The following is a 20838-nucleotide window of genomic DNA, read 5'->3' as shown; positions in this document are numbered from 1 at the left end:
GCAGCTGTCAATATTCATCCGTAAACTGTATAAATAAGGTTTCGTTCTGCGGTCCCACACTCCAGGCCAGAGGGTGGCGGTAACGAGACGCTGACTTCCACCAATGAACCAAAAAAAGGAAAAGAAAGAAGAGTTGCGAGGCACAGGGAGAGGGAAGAAGAAGGCGAAAACAATGGCACTTTTTCTGTTTTCCTTCCCGTTATAAAACCCGTTCTAATTCGACTTCGGGTACTTACGGCTAAACTCGAACATTTGTTTAGCTTAGTTTATATTAAGAATGCAGTTTCAAGCCAGCCAGTAACCGGATATTAGCTCAGCTCCAACCGTCAGAAGCTTTGCGTCACTCTCTGAAAGCGCAGTTCTTGTCCACGTGAAGCAGCCATGTTTGGTCGGCTGTTAATATCCCGTTTTTAAAAACGACACCCTAAATACCTCAGTACCGACAACCGAAGGACTTTTAAAACGATTTAAAGATGTCAGCGGATGATTTTCAGACGAAGTATGCCTTCGTGATGGAGGGCATGCTGAAGAGCGCTATCGCCGAAACCACGAAACTTTTTGAAAACATGGTGGACGAGTTGAAGGCAGAAATATCGCAGATCAAGAAGGAAAACGAGGATCTGAAGAAGAAATGCTTCCAATACGAAACGGCGAGAAGGAAGCCGGTCAAGGCCGCCGCAGAAAGTAGTCCGGCCCAGGAACGAAGTGACGTTTCGGAGAAATGTGACATCGCTGTACAATGTGGTGAGTAATACTGCCTGGTACACGACGTAAAGTTGACAATAATATTCAGTATGGTCGACCCGCACTGTTGGGTGGCGTTTTTGTCCTTCTACTTAGTACATTTTGTTATTTTGAACATGGCTTATGTCCGGTTACGTCACCTTTACGTCGGCTAGTCTTATCAAGGTGGAGGGAAACCATACTGTGGTGATCTGGTGTAGAGTAGGAAAGGGAGAGAAAGTCATCTCAATTCTGAGACAGTACAGATTAATACCATGACAGTGCATTTCTATTCAAACATGATTTTTGCTCTCAATTGCGCTACGTTTAATTTATAATCATTATTATAGTAAATTGCCTATGTTTTTAAAGCGCCTTCTTAGGGTTCTAAAACCCCCCAAGGTGCTTTACAACACAATCTGTCAACCATACGTTCACACGCTGGTGGTGATGAGCTGCAATGTAGCCACAGAAGAAGAAAAAAATATCATTTCTATAGCGCCTCTCAAGGTAAAAATCACAAGGTGCTTCACAAAAACTAAAAATATAAAAAAGAATCTAGAAAAGGGTTAAAATATATATTTTAAATGAGCAAAAAATAGACAGTTGTGATTTTAAAAAAATACAGCTGCCTTAGGGCGCACTAATGGAGGCGAGACTGCCGAGCACTGGCGCCACCAAGACAGAGTGGTTATGTGTTTTGCCCAAGGACACAACAGTAGCATTCTCTGGCGGGAGCTGGGATCAAACCTACAGCCTTACGATTACTGGATAACCTGCTCCACCTCCTGAGCTACTGCTATGTAAAGAATATTATGGCCAGTTAAAGCAGTGTCTGTCACATAGAATAGACTAGTATAGACTTTATTGATCTCACCGTGGGGAAATTCACTTGTTTCAGCAGCACAAAAACTTAATAATTTGGTGAAAAATAATAACGGTACATGTGTATATGTACACATTGGCAGTAAGCTAATATTGTAACCATGGACCACTAAAAACCACGAATAAAGACAAAAAACGTGGGTTCCAGAACTATGCAGCATACTGTAAGAAACATACTATATAAATCTGGTATTGCACAAGTATTGAACTAGGGCTGCAACTAAAGATTATTTTCATAATCGATTAATCTCGATTATTTTTTTCGATTAATCGGTTTGTTATTGTTTAGCTATTTAACCTATACAAGTGATGAATGCATTTCAGTTAAGAAAACAAAAACATAAGAGAATTGTGCAGTTGACTGCAATCTATTTTATCGCACATGAACACAGTCAGCGGTATAAAATGAGCTAAACGGTGCAAAATATCAGTCCAGAATAATTTTTTAGCATTAGCTGGAAGCCTGTTCCTTCCACCATGGATAGTGGCCTCATGTCTTTTACCAGCATGTTTAGAATAGAGTTTGTAAGTGGTATGCATTGCTGGGGGGTGAGTGTCTTGTTCCCCATGTAGTTGTCCATCGTTGCTTGTTTTTTTCTGCATAAGAAACACAAATAGAATGAAATAAGTACACATATAAAATAAAGCAACACACACACTACAACACTAAATCAGTATTATATTATTTGAATTAATTAACAATATACAGTGATCATTTATTTTGAGGGTTACGTTAGGGCTGCTCGATTATGGCAAAAATAATAATCACGATTTTTGTGACTGAAATTGAGATCACGATTATTTAGGACGATTTTTCAATTTATGATGATTTTATTTGTTTTTATTCAGTCATAAAATTGCTCAGGGCACAATTAGGACAAAAATAAGAAACAAGATGATCACTAAAATAACTCCTGATTCCCAGTATAAAAAGACCAATATACTTATAGCTCATAGTCTATGACCCAAGGGCTATAGACCTTGGTTTAACTCATTTAAGTCTAACCAGTACAGACCCAAATACCAATATCTTGCAAATACTGACAGCAAGAATTATACAGTGGCATTTATAACAAATAAATGCAAATAAATTGATGTTCACAAAATGTTGCATAACATTTATTGAGTCCTGTCAAGGTGCTGTAGGAGCACCGTGTCCTCAGAGAGGTTAGTCATTAGTTATCAGCGTGAGGAACTTATTTCTACCTTATTTATAAACTATTTATTTACAGGCCCATCAGTTAATGTAATAATTGTCCCAACCACAGCTGCACCCCCCACCCCCCAACCCGGTCTCACAGCAATCGGGCAAGCTGCACGTGTGTTTAGCACGCTGCACGCGCACATTTAGCTGTTTTTAGCTGCTCATGAGTCCGCAGGTACGGTGTGTGTGTCACTCACTCTGGTTAATCCAACAGGGAGCCGGCTCCGAGAGCTGTCTTTAGCGACCGACACATCACTGCATCATTCCCTTTCCTAATGTTGTGAAGAACGGTCCGGAGTGCAGGCGGAGTGTTTAGCTAACCTGCAGGAAATGTCGACGACCGTTATCCAGAAAGTAGCTAAGGGTTACCAGAGATGTTTCTGAGATGTTCGCTAGGTACTTTTAGGATTAAAAAGTCAAGAAGGGGGTCTGAAAAGCTGCTAGAAATAGCGTCAAAGTCGCTAAGTTGGCAACACTGTGGAGGAGCGCTTCATTTGCAACTCAGGGCAGCGCAAGCGGGAGGAGCAAATAATCGGCTTGTTTTGTTTTTTATAATCGTTCAAAACTCAGATCGTAATCGTGATTAAAATTCGATTAATTGAGCAGCCCTAGGTTACGTTCTACAAAATAGCCCGCAACAGGAGATATTCAGAAAAAAAGTCAATTTTTTTTTACTATTAAAAAGCTCTAAGTAAGAAGCTCATGAGGTTTATACTTTGAGTCGGGAGTGTTTAAATTAGCTAGAGAAATGTGAAAAATGTTCATTTTGTGTAATACTGTTTAAGAAACATGATAAAAATGTGTTGTGAGGTGTTTTACAGCGTTGGATAGTAAAACTGCCTTTTATTAGTAAAAAAAAATACTTTTTCTGAATTTCTCCTGTATTTAAAAATTGAAAGCGTACAACTATGCAGCGTTATATTCACCTGGACACAGCTCGTCTGTATATTTTTCACCGCGGAGTTGTCCTTTTATGAATGAAGAACATAGTTATGGGTTTGTGCCGTTTTTCTCTTAACGAGAACATTCTTATAAACAGACGTGCTAAATTTGGCAAGCGCATGATACACAACACGGAGGAGATTCACAATTGCATTTAGTCAATCAGAAGTAGAACACCGTAGACTGACGCGGCAAAAAAACATGTTTAACATCCACTATAATGAACTCCGCTAAAACACTAAGTCCCAAATTTGATCTGCGTGTAGTGACGGACCACTATATTTGGCTAGTTTATTTTCTGTCACTTACCGGGCTGGCTCTTCCTCTGCTGCATCAGCCCCCACATGTTTTCGTCTCAAATGTTCACTTAGGGATGTCGTGCTTCCGTGCCATGCTAGATGGTTTTTGTATATTTTGCAGGTCACCTGTCTTTTCATGGAATCTAGAGTGAAGTGCTCCCATACTCGTGAGGTTTTTGTCCGGGGTTTCTCTTCAGTTTTGTCGCTTCTATTTTTCTTCCATATTTCTTCTTGTTCCGCCATCTCTCACAGCAAGATGCTCGTCAGTAACGTGTTACGTCGTGAAAACCGAGGGCACTTATTGGCTCGTTTCTTCTTCTATGGCTCCACTGGTAGATCAGTGGCTCATTACTGCCACACACTGGCGGCAAATTTACCAGCTTGTAACCGATGTCAGATTGTGGTAAAAATAGACTTTATGCGGTAAAATGTGATTATTAAACAACTATTCGATGACTAAAAAAGTTAACTATTTTAATAATCGATTATAATCGATTAAATTGATTAGTCGTTTCAGCTCTATATTGAACACATCCTGAGTATTGCATTGATGTTAGCAGGGTTTCCCCCGGAAAATGATTTAAGCCTGGCGGATTCGACTGGGGGGGGGGTTGCGTGCTCCGTCCCGCAGCGCTCCTCCGTCAGAGCAGGGCTGGGGGGGGTTGCACACATTCCGCTGCTGTTTCTCACCAGTATCAGCTGATGGAGGGCTCTAGTTTCGTTGCGCCGTTCGTGTCAGCGGACACGGTCGGGGAGGGGGGGCGGGGCATGACGCTTAGCCTGGCCGGTGGCCAAGCAAAGCCTGGCGGGCCGCCAGGCTCATAAGGCGCTGGGGGAAACCCTATGTTAGTGTGTAACAGTACAACTTAACTCATTCACAGCCAGAGTTTTTCAGCGTTTTCACAGTTTTTTAAGAGTCACAAAACGTTGCGCTCAATGATGATGTCAACACCAAAACAAAGAGTAGAGCCACCTCTTAAATCTGGAATAATCTGCGCATTTCAAGCATTATCCATTCTTTCATAATCCATTGCCGAATTGTGACCGGCAGAAGCTTTTCCAGTTCGCGCCTCACTTTTTTACAACAGCGGCCCAAAACGATGTCCTACCACATGGATTTTCTGCTTCCTGATCACGTGGCGGATGAAGATCAGCTTTAGAGCTGGGTTGTTTTTTTCTCACGGTGCAGGGGCTCGTTCCGACACCTGCACAGTAAAAAAAATGCAAAAAAATTAGAAACTGCATGGGCAGTGAACGGTCTGATTTATTGGCAGTGAGTGAGTTAAACTAAGTAGTTATACATGTTTAAGTAGGAATATCACTAGCGCTGTGCAATATGGCAAAAAAATCTAATCCTTATATAGCTCATTTATATCCTGAAAACAATCATATAACATTATTTTATTCTATTCACAGTCCGTATCTTGGCTCGAGTGTTTGCACCAGCTCACAAAGCCCACGTTTCTCGACTGCGTAGATTGGAGCCATACTTTTGTAGATCTGCTAGGCAACTGCAGTAGTGGTCTCCTTCCATCTGCAGGAGCAACCGTTTTCTGGTCCACATAAGCCTTCCTGTATCCAAACCATATCCGTGCCTCCTTCTTTTAGATACAAGCTCCTCCGTTTGGGTCGGCAGGTCATCCTGTTGAAAATTACCCTAGTCTGACCCGCGTCTGCTACAGTATTCCTCCATGTTTGTTAATGCATAGGTAGCATGCATGGGCAAGCCATAGGGTGCAACTTGATGTGAAATACCGCCGTAAAACACCTAACCGTGGTGCAAACAATCAATCAAAGCTTCATTTTTTTTATAATGCACCTTCTGCGACCCTGTCAGGGAGCACAAGGCGCTGAATACCGTACATAAGAAATGTAAATCACAATGATTAAGTAGATCATTAAAGCTATTAAATAATGCAAAGAGGTTAAAACATTAAAGTAGAAACAAATGGATTAAACAAGGGATCAAGTGACTAATAAAAACAGGGAATAAAATCAACATCAAAGAAGGCAGACCTCAAACTCATTCAGGGAACGCCATGTGGAAGAAGTGGGTTTTCAAGCGACTCTTAAAAACCGGCAGCTATGGGGACAGTCTAACTGAAGGTGGCAACTGGTTCCAGAGTGACGGAGCTAGGGTTGTCATGGTAACCGGTGTAGCGGTAAACCCCGGTAAAAAAGTTGACAATAATAATAACCGTCTTGTTTTTAAAAACTATATTATCTCGGTGGATTACCGTGGCTGCGGTGTAGGCGCGGTGACCCTTACCAGCCACCGTATCATCTGCTGTAGTTGCCGGCAGAAAATGCGCACTTTATTGTTTACAACCAAAACTCTCTTGAAGCTAAAGCTGAAATAATGGCCAAAGGAGGAGACGACAGCGCTCAGGACATTTATTATCCCTCAAAGAAGACAAAGTGGGAAGTACGGGCGTTTTTTTTTTATATTTGAAGTTTGCCGAGGGACAGTTGATAGAAGACGACTATCCTGTTTGCAGCACGAGCAGAAAAAGTGTCTGTGAAAGGCAGCAACGCTTCAAATCTCATGACACATCTGCGTGACCATCACCCACAACTCTACAGTCAACGCAAGGCAAGCTAGCATTAGCGTTTTAGCTAAAATGCGTGATCCGAGGATTTGGGTTGAGGGAGAACGCAACGAGTCGCTATATAAAGCAGCCGCAGCGCCGCTACCTGCATATAAACCGTGTCGCGGACACTGCCATGTTGGAATGACGCTATGCATTACGGGGCTCCCAGGGGCAGATAAGAGTTGGTCTCTCTCCGAGAATAATTATGAATTTAACAATGATTATTGCCTGATGACATTTTCCCACATCTGCAAAGCTCACTGGAACACAAACCGAGGACAATATTCTCCTGATATAGGGTTTATTACTCAAGTAAGGGTAAAAAAGTATCTGATTAGAAGGCTGCTTGAGTACTGAGTATCATCTCAGGGCCTGAAATTCACTGCGGGATTGCGGGTATTGCGCGTTATATAGTTGCTTCTCGCAAATCCAGTTTTATAATGCGGGAAAGTCCCGCACAGCCTGCAGCGAATGTGGACGTTTGTATCGGAGCCATTAAAATCCCACAACATCGAACCCGTTCTTCATCTTGGTGATTGGCGGCGCGCTGGATTTTTTTTTCTCTCCACTTATCAAAATACGAGCTCAGTCCCTTGCTAGCAGCAAAGCAGTGCTTCGGTTGGCGGATTTAACGCCTGCATGCAGACATGGACCGCTGGTTAAAACGGAAATCTAACAACGAAGGGGAACCTGCTCCCAAAAAAACTGTACAAGAAATCCCCAGCACGGAAGGCAGCGAGGGAGGAGGCGTTGGAGGCAGGGCGGGTGGCAGCGCCGATTCCAGCGATGCTGTGAATGAGACGGATCCTCCGGACTTTCAAAAAGGTAGTGCCACTGAACGTAACGTTAGCAAGCAGCCTAAAGATAAGTTTCAGGCTAACTGGCTCAGACTGTATCCCTGGCTTGAAAATAACAATGGTGAAATGAACTGCTCCATTTGTAAAATGTACGGCGCTGTGCCTTTTGCAAGTCGATGCTACAAAACATCAACTTTACGTCGTCACGCTGATGGTGTGTCTCACACTGCAGCAATAAAAAGAAAACGTGAGGCGGATTCAGCTAAAAGTGTAATGACCAAAGCTATCGAAGATGCACATTTACAGTCTGCTGCAGAAATGAAGGGGCTCCTGAAAACTGCATATTTTATTGCAAAAAATGAAATGGCAAAAGCTAAATTTTGCCATGTGGTTAAATTCCTGAAAGAAATGGAGTGTCCTGCTTTCAAAAAACTTACAGAAACATCAAGCTATGGTAGCTACATCAATGAAAAAGGACTGTCAGAAATGCAGCAAGCTATTGCAAGCACACTTGTGGAAGATATTGACAAAGCTGTTGAAAGAAGTCCCGTGTTTTCATTAATATTGGATGAATCTACTGACATTAGTAACACCAAACGACTGATTATCTATGTCAGGTTCATAGATGACAACAACGTCAAAACAAAACTGATAAGGAATTCTGAAATTGCTGATGGAAGAGCAGACACTATTGTTGAAGATGTAAAACAGCTATTGACAGAAAAAAAACTGGATGGAAAAAAACTTGCTGCAGTTTGCACTGATGGAGCTGCTGTAATGACAGGATGCAGACAAGGAGTTATTAAAAAGCTCAGAGAGCTATACAATCCAGACCTGGTAGGAATCCACTGTACGGCTCATCGTCTCGCACTTGCTGCCAGTGATGCAGCCAACTCTGTGCCACAGGTGAAACGGTTTCAGCAGGATTTGAGATCAATTTTTATTTTTTTCAGTAATTCTGCTGTCAGAAGCAACAAGCTGCATGAATTGCAGAAACAGCTGGATGAACCCCAACTGAAGTTCACCCAGCCGCATGCAGTAAGGTGGCTGTCAATTCACAATGCAGTGTCGGTAGTGTGTAGATCACTGAAATCCCTGAGAGATGTCCTGGAGCACATGGCTTCCTCTAATGCACAAGATGCTGACAAAGCTAAAGGTCTGCTACTAGCTGTGAGACAGTTTAACTTTGTGGCTCTTTGTCACATGATGAAGGACGTACTGATGCATGTAGTCCTTCTCTCAAAACATTTTCAAAGAGAAGATCTGGACTTCTCCACAGCACAGCCAATGGTTGAAAGTACCAAAGAAGCCCTGAAGGAAATAATCGTCCACCCTGGCCCTGCAGAAACTGAATTCTTCAGCTCTCTTGATGGAAACAAGTTTAAAGGAGACAAAATTTTTGACTGCCACACCCAAAAACCAGCCTTTGATGACATGAAGAGCAGGTACGTGGGATCTTTAATAACAGAGATTGAGAGAAGATTCCCCTGTGAGACACTGGATGTTCTGTCATGGTTTACGATTTTGGAGCCAAAAAAAGCCATTATGGCAAAAAAGTCCGATAACTTTTCTCATTATGGCCTTGAAAAACTCGACAACCTTCTTGCACACTTCTCAAACTATGTAAGTGCAGTGGATGGACGCTCGGAGTTTGCCTTGCTGAAGCAAACTATGGTTTCCAGTGACTCGTACGCCTCATTGACCTTCCAGCAGTTTGCAGAGGCTGTTTTGAGTGACCATCGGGGTGTGTTCACTGAAATGGAGAAGCTCATTAAGATCGCTTTAGTCATCCCAATTGCCAGTGTGTCATGTGAACGCGGATTCAGCACACAAAACAGGATAAAAACAAGATTCAGAAATTCTCTGAATAACGCAAACCTCACCAATCTGATGCTGATTTCAGAGCTTGGCCCTCCGCAAGAGCAGTTTGATTTCAACAGAGCTTTCATCAAATGGAAAGAGATGAAGCAGAGGAGACAGAAGACAGAGAGGACAGAGGACCAAGCGGAGCGTGGGAGAACCCCGCTCCAAAACTAATTAGTACTGTGAGCTAACAGATACATTAATGTACATAGTTGCAATCGTGTTTGATGCCACATCAACGAAACTGTTTGTGTTAAAAGTTAAGTTAATGAAAATTCATCAGTTTGAGATAGAGGAATTCAGAGAAAGAAATCAGAGTAAGAAGCGAAGATGGAGACAACAGATAAAGAAGCACAAACAAGAGCAAAGATGCAGCCCAGAGAGTTGGACAACAAACTTCAGCAATGAAAATTGTTAAGATAATTTCTAATACCAGTGCAGCAAAAAGGAGCATTTTTATTTGATTTTTATACTTCAAAGTTATTACAATGGAGAAAGATGCAGTGTTAGAGGCCAAGAAAAAGACAACATTCGGACAAAAGAAAAGAAGGCCACAGATGCAGCTATGAGGACCACTAAGCAAGATTAAAAAAAGTTAATAAATGCATCAATCTGAGGTAAGAATACAACAATGTTAAGGCCTGTTGTTAATCCCACAATTAGTTCCTGGAAAGTTTATATTTATTTTTTTAACTTCTGTGTGAGGAAAGAAATCAGGCAGAGGAGATGAAACAAAGAAAGGGACAAGAGCAACGAAGATGAGAATGCTGCAGGAGTCCAATGAAAGCTGCTTATAAACGTGATGTAAGGTATGATTAGTACAACATAAGACTGCACATTTGGTAATCACCCCCCCCCCCCCATATATATAAATTCCCCCTGTACAGACATATGTGAAGGGGGAATTCCCCCCTGTTTTTAGAAGTGAATTTCAGGCCCTGCATCTGATCTAATATTTTTAAAATGATGACATCAAACAGACAAAAATAAGAAGTTATGGGCAAATATTGGTATTTTAAAGACTAAAGGGGAAAAAAGTAAACAAATAAACAACATAATTACAAAATAACACATTTTAGGCAAAATTTAGACACAAACTGAGGACAAAATTTTCCTGATATACAGGGTTTATTTAGTTGTCTGAAAATGTAACACGTTTAAAAAAATACCGCAATAATTCAGAAAACTGATAATTTTGGTCACAATAACTGTGAGGTTAAATTTTCACACCGTGACAACCCTAGACGGAGCTAGGACTGAGAAAGCTGCATGGTGGCACAGTGGTTAGCACTGTTGCCTTGCAGCACGAAGGTTGCAGGTTCGAAGCTTGCCTGCGGCCTTTCTGCGTGGAGTTGCGTGTTCTCCCCATGCTTGCATGGGTTTCCTCTGGGTACTCCGGTTTCCCCCACAGATCACAACATGCCCTATAGGTTATAAATTGTAAGTCGCTTTGGATAAAAGCGTCTGCCATATAAATTAACATAAGAAAGCCCGGTCCCTACGAGTCCGACACCTAGAACGAGGGACAGCGAGCAGGCCTCGGTCTGAGGATCGCAGAGCGTGTGATGAAGATTGTCTGTTCAGGATCGTGGCTAGATAAGGGGGAGGGGCACCACCCTGGAAGAAATTAAAAACAAAAACCAGGAGTTTAAAACGAGAACGATAGCAGACCGGAAGCCAGTGCAGGGAGGCCAGAAAAATCCAAATGTTGTGTGTAGGGCTGCAACAACGAATCGATAAATTCGATGAAAATCGATTACTAAAAGCGTTGGCAACGAATTGCGTCATCGATTCGTTGTGTCGCACAACTCTTCCAAAAGCGCCCCCCCCCCCCCTTCCTGCCCGCCGTTGCGCGCAGACCAGAGCAAGTCAGATCAGCGCGAGGGAGAGCCGGCAGATCAGCGCGAGGGAGAGCCGCAGATCAGCGCGAGGGAGAGCCGGCAGACTTGCGCTGCTGCGAACCGGTTCCGCATTGTCGCGCAGCGATCCAGGCAGCTGCTTCCAGCGCACGGTCCATTCTCAAAGTGGCGCAACCAAAAAACTATAATTAGCACACGATCGTTCATGTCCGCACATATTCTCTATTTTCTGTCTTATTTGTGCCTGAAGCTCGCTACTGCGGAGCTCATCACCTGTGCTGTGGTGATGTCACCTCAAGCAGCATCGAAAACGCGCTCTGCGCTTTTCGGTCAGGAGATCCCTTTGATCTGCTCAAAAGTAACTGATGAGGTGAAAAGGTAAGAATCCAGGCAACAGATTTTCTGGAGAATTAAGAGGAGATGCAGGAAGATGAGAGGCAGGACAGGAAAATAGTTAAATAAAAACAAGAAAACAAAACAAAGTGTTGAAAAGTCAAATGTAGGTAGATTTATCTCCACGACACGTTTTTACCAGTAAAAAACAATAAGTTATACACATGTCATATTTATACATCTGATACAATTCAGATCACCTTCAAAACTCAGTCACACAGGGCCGTTTCAAGACATTTTGGGGGCCAAGGCAAAATCCCCCCCCCCCCCCCCCCCCATAACTGGGCTCCCCAGAAGCCTCTGTGTAATTCATGCCCTCTCCAGGAGTGTTAGTTATATGGTGTTTATAAAAGCCCCTCAGACATTACTGACATGTTCTAATATTATCAGATGAAAAACTAAATTATCAGACATGCTGTCTCATCTGCTGCTTTTATAAACCTGCTAAAAGTAACAAAACCATTTGAAAGCCACTATTTGTGGATTCTCTGAAAGTTTCCATGGAGTGTGTGACAACTTATTTTTTCATTGACCCTATCGTCTAATCTCACAGCTGAAACAAGCATCCTTAATCATCTGTGCACAGGAAGCTTACCGATGCTGTAGTAAAACAAAAGGTATAATAATTTATTATTAATAAAACCTTGTTGCAGCACTAAAGCAGAAAAATTAGATTTTGCATTAAATATTCAAAATATTTACATATGAATTATTTTAGAGCCCTTTAATTGGCAGAATCTGATATTAATTTAGTTCTTACAAAAAATGGGTCCCAACATGGTTTGTGTGGCGTTGCCATAGTGTGATGTCATAGGCACAGATCCCCTGTCCTCTTGTTTGGAAATGGAAATATGGTCACCCTATTAAACAAACTGTCCACCCGGGCTTTTGCGCTGCACAGAGACGCTTCGCTGCCTACGACTTTGAATGTCAGTTGAGAGTCAGTCTCATGCAGACTGACCAATGAAGAGAGGGCCTCAAGTTAAGACCCTCTCCTCATTGGTCATTCCACACGAGGTGGGTCAAAGGTTACTCTGGGCGGGTTACGTGTTGTCAGGCATTCAAGTATTGAGTATATTTACTGCATATCACAGTAAAATATTCTGTATGTGACCACATTATGGTGATCCTTGGGTCGTGATGATGGAGCCCTTGAATATTGTTGCCCAGGGTACAACAAAGTGTTAATCTGGCCCTGGTTCCGCCGTCACATTCCCGCAGAAACTGGTTGATCACACCGGGGCCAGACTACTAGCATGTGGTTTTACAACCACAATGTCCTCGGAAGCAAAAACGCTTTTCAAAGGGAGGGAGGAGTCCTAACTGTTGCTGCAGGCGTGTTGTGTGAGAGTGCAGTTATATTCTGGTTAATATATTTTTGGGTTCAGTTGCTTTCATGTGGCCTAATGTGAGTCTATTTGGGATCATTGGAATGATCAGCAGCATTTCTTGATGTGACTTTATGGCAGTTGCCCAGGGCATCATCGCAAGGAGGATGGCATTCATTTACTTTAGTTTTATTTGGTATTTTTTCAGTCAGTTTTGGAAATAGTGATCAATTTTGATTAATTCACAGCCTATGTTTAATTACATTTAAAATAAATGTTAACAGATGAGATCAAACAAAACAGATGAGAATTGCCCTTAAGCTGTTTAACTTGGACCAAGCATTTTAGATCACAGATAGATGTAGCTTAGGGTCTCTGTCTATACACCTTATAAGACAATTTAGATGATGGCATGTTGTTTTTCTGCTATTGAACTGTTTTCTAATAATGTTGTGTTAAATAAAGTGAAGGAAGGAGAGAAATAACGTTTCCCTAGCAGTTTTTAAAAATTTCCCCATGTAATCCGATTAATCGATTAATCGTGTCGAGACCCCATCCGATTAATCGATTATCCAAATAATCGTTTGTTGCAGCCCTAGTTGTGTGCTGCGTTCAGAAATAATGGCACAGATGGGTGATAGACGGATCTACAATCTCTGAGCTAATTAATATCCCTAACAACCTTATATCGTCAAATCACACGGCCCTAGGTGGAGTCGCTAATGCTAATGGTTAGCTTCAACTAGCTGAGACGTTCCCTGCTGTTTCCTGGATGCTAAACCAACAGCCTCCCCCGTCGTGAGTCCAGATGGGTGAGTCCATGAAGGTTAAAGAGCTAGTCACCCCCTACCAGTGTCTTACTCCACTCCCACTTCGTGTTTGAAAAATGCAACATGCTGTTGCCTAGCAGACTGAGAGGGCAGAGGCGCTAACAAATTCACACACACACAGGCTCACAACGACATTGTGACATCATATGGTACCAACTAACATTCTAGAGTACCTCTTAGCCAATAGGGATGGCATTTAAATTCAAATGCAGTGCAGAGTTTTTACCTGACAACGGCACAACACAAACAGTTTTAGGCAGAAAATAAAAATTTTAACTAAAAGGTGAAGGCCGTGGAACCGTATCCAGGACTCAATGTGCTCTCTTAACCCATTATCTCCCTCCCCTTTCCAAACGGAGGTGATTAGCGCTGCTCTTGCGGCTGCACGCTCTGAAGTGAGGAGAGTCTCAACCCTACCCCCACCCACCCACCTAGTGAACACTTATGTTGTGTATTGTCTGAAGTCGGTGTGCATATCTGTCTGAGGTGGGGTTTTTTTGTGGGGGTTTTTTTGCGTAGCAAAGCTACCCTCTCTGTTGGGGGTAACTCTGAAGTGCCTTTTTTCTCTCCCCCCACTCTATCCTCATATAAACTCTCTTGATCTATAACGGTAGCGCGACTGGCGTTGCGAATGGTCACAGTCACCAATTCTTGTCATGTGTCTATGTATGTCTGATCTTAGAATTGTGTGTACTGAAACAACGGCATTTCCCTCCGGGATTGATAAAGTATTATTGAATTTGAATTGAAAATGCACTAAAGTGAAAAACTGTTGACTACACATGTCTGCAGCACGATTAGACACACATTTATTTAGTTTGTCAGGGGAAAAAAGTTGATTTGGGCGTGACTTGCTCTTTAAGTGACAGTGTGACGTAGATCTGTCAGGATTTTCTAATCCTAGAGTTTCACCGTCTGTTTTCTATCAGAAGCTAATGCAGGAGATAGGTGTAGGAGACTATTTTATTGTTCAGGCTGCATGAAAAACTCAGTGACCTGTTATAATCAGGAATATAAATTAAAATTGTTTTTTCAGTGTTCCACACCTTTAAGAAAAAGACATTTTTAAATGAACGTAATAAGTACCTTTTTGTAAAAGATAACAATTTTTTTATGCTTTCTAATGCAGACATTGTTCCTTACTGCACAGTTCTGGTGGAGGAATGTCAGTCTTTGATGGGATCTACTCAGCAAAGCCAAGGTCACCAATGTGCCCTGGACTCCATGGGTCAGACTTTCCAGGACCACAATTACTTCAAGAGTAGAAACCCTGAGATGTCTGTAGTACTGGTCAAACAAGAGGTACGTGTAAACCTGGACAGCCAAAGTATGAATTTAGAAAACGACTGCCTCTACACACGTCCAGTTTTAAATCAAATGTATTACTTTCACGCAGGAGCTGGACAACGTTTCTTTTGAGTTTGCCTTGAAGCAAGAGAAAGCTGACCACGATGTGGTTTCAGGTCAAATGTTGACCAATAAATCAAGTGAGTTTGGAACAAGAACATTCCTCAGTCATTTTCAGCATAAGTATTGTATTACTTTCATGTATTTTTTTGTGGCTATTTTCAGTAAGAACATCTACCGGAGCTCAGCATGAGAAGACTAGAATTAGCCAAGAATTTTCAGCAGAGCCAATTTCATCACCCAGAAAAAATGAGACTGGATTGGACTTTCAACTCCCTTGTTCAGGAACTGACGGCAGTTCTCAGGGAGTGCACAGCCAGTCACCTAGCATAAACCATTCAATTGTTATTTCACTCAAAGATGCTCTCAGGGATGATATTAAAGTAGAGTCTGAAGTTTTTCAAATAGAGACACAATTTGGTGATCCAGGAGAACTTGCAACATCTGGAAAACGATCATCGAGGCCTCAAGAAAATCCCCTGGACAGTATATTGTCTATCAATGAACAGACTAGAGCTGTTGTGCAACAACACTTTGGTATTCACACAGTAAGTGAACTATTTCCAGAGTCTACACCAGTCAACAAAGAAATGGCTCCTAATGGATCAGAACACCAAGCCAACACTAAACCTGCACCCCGCAGGAAAGGGCGGAAAGTAGAGTCTGAAGTTTTTCAAATAGAGACACAATTTGGTGATCCAGGAGAACTTGCAACATCTGGAAAACTATCGAGGCCTCAAGAAAATGCCCTGGACAGTATATTGTCTATTAATGAACAGACTATAGCTGTTGTGCAACAACACTTTGGTATTCACACAGTAAGTGAACCATTTCCAGAGTCTACACCAGTCAACAAAGAAATGGCTCCTAATGGTTCAGAACACCAAGCCAACACTAAACCTGCACCCCGCAGGACAGGGCGGCCGCCCAAAAAAAGACCAAAGAAAAGTCTTCCTCCACCAGTGGCTGGGGCTTCAGGAGTCTTGGACAACTCAGACATCTCAGTAACAAGACAGACAGATATTGTGCCGTCCCTTCCAGTAGTTAAAGGGAAGGTTTCTTTATTGAAGTCTTCAAAAGCATCTTCAAGTGAGTTTATAAGGACTTTATGTGTTGTTTCTCCAGTTGTCCAAGATGGTGCAAACATCTTATTGAAAGAACAGAAAGGAAAAAAGAATCCACTGCCTGCTTTGGTTGAACCACTGAGTTGCAGCTTTTCGTGTAAAGGACAACCCACTGTTAATTCTTTGCAGAATTCAACAGAAGTAGAAGTAGACAGAGCTGATTCGCAGTCCTTTGACTATTCATTACAAAGAAAAATGCCATTCGCTCCACATGCTGAGTTACCACAAGCATCTTCGGCCATGCAAAGACAATGCTGCACCCCTGTAAGCCTTCAGGATGCATTGCTGTTTGTCGATGCCATGAATCAGTCAAGCATTGAACATACAGTCACCCCATCACAGATCACACCTCAACCTCAGGTGTACTCTGCTTCCCCTGTAAGTCCCTCAGAGACCTCAGCCGCACAACAAACAGCTCCTGTTGAAGCTCAGCCAACAGTGAAGACACTCGATACCTCCGCACATAGTACAGTTGAGAGTTTGGATCAACATTTGGTTTTAACACCAAAACAACCACAGCAGACACAGTCTCTTAACACTGCTACATTGCCAGTATCATCATCTGTACCATTAGTTTCTGCAACTGAAACTGTTGCACAGCCACGTCCTCTACCTCGGATAAATATGGCGGCAATTAGTGATATACCTCGTAAAATCATTATTGTGAAAAAACCTTTGTCAAAGGCATCCAAATCTTCAGGAATGTTACAAACCTCGCCTTCCAAAGCTGGCCCGACAAATCTGGAAATGAGTCCGCCTTCCAAAGCTGGCCCGACAAATCTGGAAATGAGTCCGCCTTCCAAAGCTGGCCCGACCAATCTGGAAATGAGTCCGCCTTCCAAAGCTGGCCCGACAAATCTGGAAATGAGTCCGCCTTCCAAAGCTGGCCCGACAAATCTGGAAATGAGTCCGCCTTCCAAAGCTGGCCCGACAAATCTGGAAATGAGTCCGCCTTCCAAAGCTGACTCGACAAATCTGGACATGAGTCCGCCTTCCAAAGCTGGCCCGACAAATCTGGACATGAGTCCGCCTTCCAAAGCTGACTCGACAAATCTGGAAATGAGTCCGCCTTCCAAAGCTGGCCCGAAAAATCTGGAAATGAGTCCGCCTTCCAAAGCTGGCCCGAAAAATCTGGAAATGAGTCCGCCTTCCAAAGCTGGCCCGACAAATCTGGAAATGAGTCCGCCTTCCAAAGCTGGCCCGACAAATCTGGAAATGAGTCCGCCTTCCAAAGCTGGCCCGAAAAATCTGGAAATGAGTCCGCCTTCCAAAGCTGGCCCGAAAAATCTGGAAATGAGTCCGCCTTCCAAAGCTGGCCCGAAAAATCTGGAAATGAGTCCGCCTTCCAAAGCTGGCCCGACAAATCTGGAAATGAGTCCGCCTTCCAAAGCTGGCCCGACAAATCTGGAAATGAGTCCGCCTTCCAAAGCTGGCCCGACAAATCTGGAAATGAGTCCGCCTTCCAAAGCTGGCCCGACAAATCTGGAAATGAGTCCGCCTTCCAAAGCTGGCCCCACAGATCTTCTGGAAATGAATCCATCTCTATCACCTTGTGGAAAACTTGTAATTCCGGCTCCTCAACAATCCACCAAGGTTACCGTTTGGGAACTAGACCCCATTCTCCCTTTACAGTCCACTACCACTGCAGCACGTAAAGTTTCTCCATGTCCCAACATTACTGTTAATCCAATACAGGTGCCAATAGCTGAATCCAGCAAGCCAGTTCTTGCAGAAAAGCAGAACACCACTGTACCAGCAACTTCTGTTTCCCCACCATTGTCACAGTTGAGCTCCACATTAGATGATTCAAGATTATCTACTGCAGATGACTCATTATTAGCTGAAGAAAATACTAGTAAAACTCACACTCTGGATTCTTCTAACCAAACTACCTTTCCTTGCACAACAATCGTTTCTCCTACAGAATCAAATTTGAGTTCAGAAACCGTTGAGCCGGTACAGACATTGGTGTCTGCTGACCTACCAGCTGTTGAGCAGAAACTCTGTGCAGTTGTCAGATTAGTTCGGCTCCCACCTTCAGTATCAAACCAAAAATCTGTCTCCATCTCAAGACTGCAAGAAGACCGAGCTTGGCGCCGTTTCAAGAAAATGTCTGCAATGCCCACGGACAAATCAGATCCCCAGTTACAAAAGACCAAAGCTCGGTTCGGAGAACAGCCGTCTACATCGTCAATACAGAATGAGGTAATCTACTTTTAAGGAATTGAAACAAGTCCCAATAATGATTTCTGCACTTGCATTGTTCTCACAGCTTACTGATTTTGTCTTCTTTACATCTTGTTACAGGTCAGCTCCAAAAAACTTCCAGATGCCAACAAGACAGAGACTGGTACCAAAAGCGCCAAGAGACCGCGGTTAAAGAGTCGCAGACGGCATGTTAAAAACAAAACACAAACTGAAAGTAAAAGTAAAATTTTGAAAATGTGCAAAGCCGAAGTGTGGTACCCTCCTACACTACCGCCTAATGAAGTGCCCATCGTAGACAAAATACCTGAACCGCGCCTGAAGGTAGAGTTCAGAAATCCAGTTATACCGCCCCATCCAATCCCTACGATATCACCCTTTCAGCCATTGGCTGTAATTGGAAGGCATCTATTGAGAAATCAGTGTGGCGAATGTGGTCGTGTTTTTGAGAACAGCACTGCTTTGGAGAGTCACGTCAGTCTTCATAACATTTACCGACCATTTACATGCAAGCTCTGTGGGAAATATTTCCCAGACTCCAAGACTTTCAAACGCCACGACCGCGTGCATCGAAACGGTAGGATTCATTTGTGCCCACTGTGTGGAAAAGGATTTGTCTACCGGTACTCTGTCACAAAACACATCCAGATGGTTCACAGAAAACTGAAACCTTTTGTATGTCAGATATGCAACAAAGAATTCCACAATAAACTGGACGTGGAAGGCCACATACGCAGCCACACTGGGGAGAGGCCCTACAAGTGCGACCTATGTGATCGACGATTCATAAGGAGAATAGAACTTAATTTGCACTTAAGGTGGCACAAAGGAGAAAAGAGGCATTGGTGTTCCTACTGTGGGAAAGGATTTTTAGATGGCAACAATCTAAAAAGACATTTATTAACTCACACGGGGGAGAAACCGCACGCCTGCCCACACTGTCACAAGAGATTCAAACAGACCGGCCATGTGAAAAAGCACGTTTTAACTGTACATAGAGATTTAACTTTAGGAAATTAGGAAATTAGCTTTCAACCTGAAACATTGGTGATCTGCACAGTAGAAGATTAAAAATGCAAGGTGTGTGTTTACAAAAAAAAATCATGTATAAAATAAAGTGCATGTTTTTAAAGTTTATTGGCATCAGTTTAGATTATTGTAGAAATGTATTTTGTGCTGTTGGTTTAAAAATCTCATTTTGTGTCTCAGATGGACGTTTTGGACACACCTGGTGTCGCTTTTATGTGTAAACATTTGGCTTTCCACATTCTTGTGGACGTCAAAGCAGCTAGATCAGGGTATCCGCGGGTCCTTAAAAAGTCTTAAAACGTCTTAAATTTGCTTTTCCAAATTTAAGGCCTTAAAAATCCTTAAAAATGACAAATAATCCTTAAATACAGTTTCCAAAGGTCTTAGATTACCAAAGACCCAATAAACAAAATCGTTTAGTTTCTATTAAATTTTGTGAATTTCTAGTTAGTATTCAGCATTTTTTGTGTGTGATGTTGGCGTAAGCAGAACCGTACACATTCAGTTGGTTGTGAAAGGGGACTATTTTTAGATGAGCACATTAGCTGGTTAAGCTAGTGAGAGCTTGCGCCATGGGGACGTGCAAGTTTGATGGTAACTGGATGGTTAATCCCACTTTTGCGCGGTTCCAGGCAATAGCTAGAAATTATAGCTTAAATTTAATTTAAAAAGTAGCTTAAATTTGGTCAAAGTGGCCTTAAAAAAGGTCTTAAAAAGTCTTAAATTTGGCTCCCTTAAACCTGCAGATACCCTGTAGATGCAACTTGTCTAACCAGGCCTTTGACTCTTGATCTTCTATTATGCCAGGAAGGGTCAAAGGTTAATTTGTTATAGTGTTTATAAGTAATGGAATACTTTTGACATAGGATTAAAGGAACTTGATTAGGAATGATTACAAAATTGATCTAGTTGTATGCAAATGTAAGTTATGATTATTTATTTGTTTATGAAATGCATCAATGTGCTAACGTTATTAGTTATTTCGTGTTGCACCATGAATGGTAGAGCTATTATCCATGTTTTATCACTAAAGTATTTGAGGCGCCTCTGATGGGAGTTGAACGACACACATTTTTTTTGGAAATGAACATCTAAATAATATAATTTTTATAGTGCTGTGTAAAGAATTTCAGTGTTTGCCCTTTTAATTTGCATTTTATTCATTAATTGTTTTACGTTTGTTCTTTGCTTTAGCGGGTTATTGTTTTACGGCTGTTTTAATTTTACTCAGTGATGTGTCTGATGCTCAAATTTAGGTTCAAAACTAAACATTCTTGAAGCGAATTTATTTATATTGTAAATTATGCTGAATCCTATTTGAGACGATGGAAAATAAATGAGACATTTCCAAAAGTACAA

General features: G+C 42.2%; 1 protein-coding gene across 2 annotated transcripts; it reads left to right on the top strand.

Annotated features, from left to right (window-relative positions):
* The first annotated feature begins 121 nt into the window (after positions 1–121).
* LOC107393627 (uncharacterized) lies at positions 122–20838 on the top strand. Of its 2 annotated transcripts, none has more exons than XM_015972139.3 (5): positions 122–744; positions 14865–15016; positions 15111–15201; positions 15287–18450; positions 18553–20838. In XM_015972139.3, the coding sequence occupies exons 1-5, from the start codon at positions 474–476 to the stop codon at positions 19468–19470; spliced, it is 4596 nt and encodes a 1531-aa protein (XP_015827625.3). In that variant the 5' UTR covers positions 122–473; the 3' UTR covers positions 19471–20838. The 2 variants fall into 2 exon arrangements, with proteins under 2 accessions (XP_015827625.3, XP_015827618.3); XM_015972132.3 differs by having other exon boundaries at positions 123–744; positions 14844–15016.

Source organism: Nothobranchius furzeri, chromosome 6 (genome assembly GCF_043380555.1).
Source record: "Nothobranchius furzeri strain GRZ-AD chromosome 6, NfurGRZ-RIMD1, whole genome shotgun sequence".
In the NCBI taxonomy this organism is placed as follows: Eukaryota; Metazoa; Chordata; class Actinopteri; order Cyprinodontiformes; family Nothobranchiidae; genus Nothobranchius; species Nothobranchius furzeri.
This window is presented reverse-complemented; position numbering and strand designations above follow the sequence as displayed.

What these genes read in the sequence shown, in the direction of transcription:
- LOC107393627 (XM_015972132.3), top strand. Translation starts at nt 474, where the DNA reads ATGTCAGCGGATGATTTTCAGACGAAGTATGCCTTCGTGATGGAGGGC. An exon ending in TAGTACTGGTCAAACAAGAG is followed by an intron (nt 15,017 to 15,110) that starts GTACGTGTAAAC and finishes ACTTTCACGCAG; the next exon opens with GAGCTGGACAACGTTTCTTT. An exon ending in CATCGTCAATACAGAATGAG is followed by an intron (nt 18,451 to 18,552) that starts GTAATCTACTTT and finishes ATCTTGTTACAG; the next exon opens with GTCAGCTCCAAAAAACTTCC.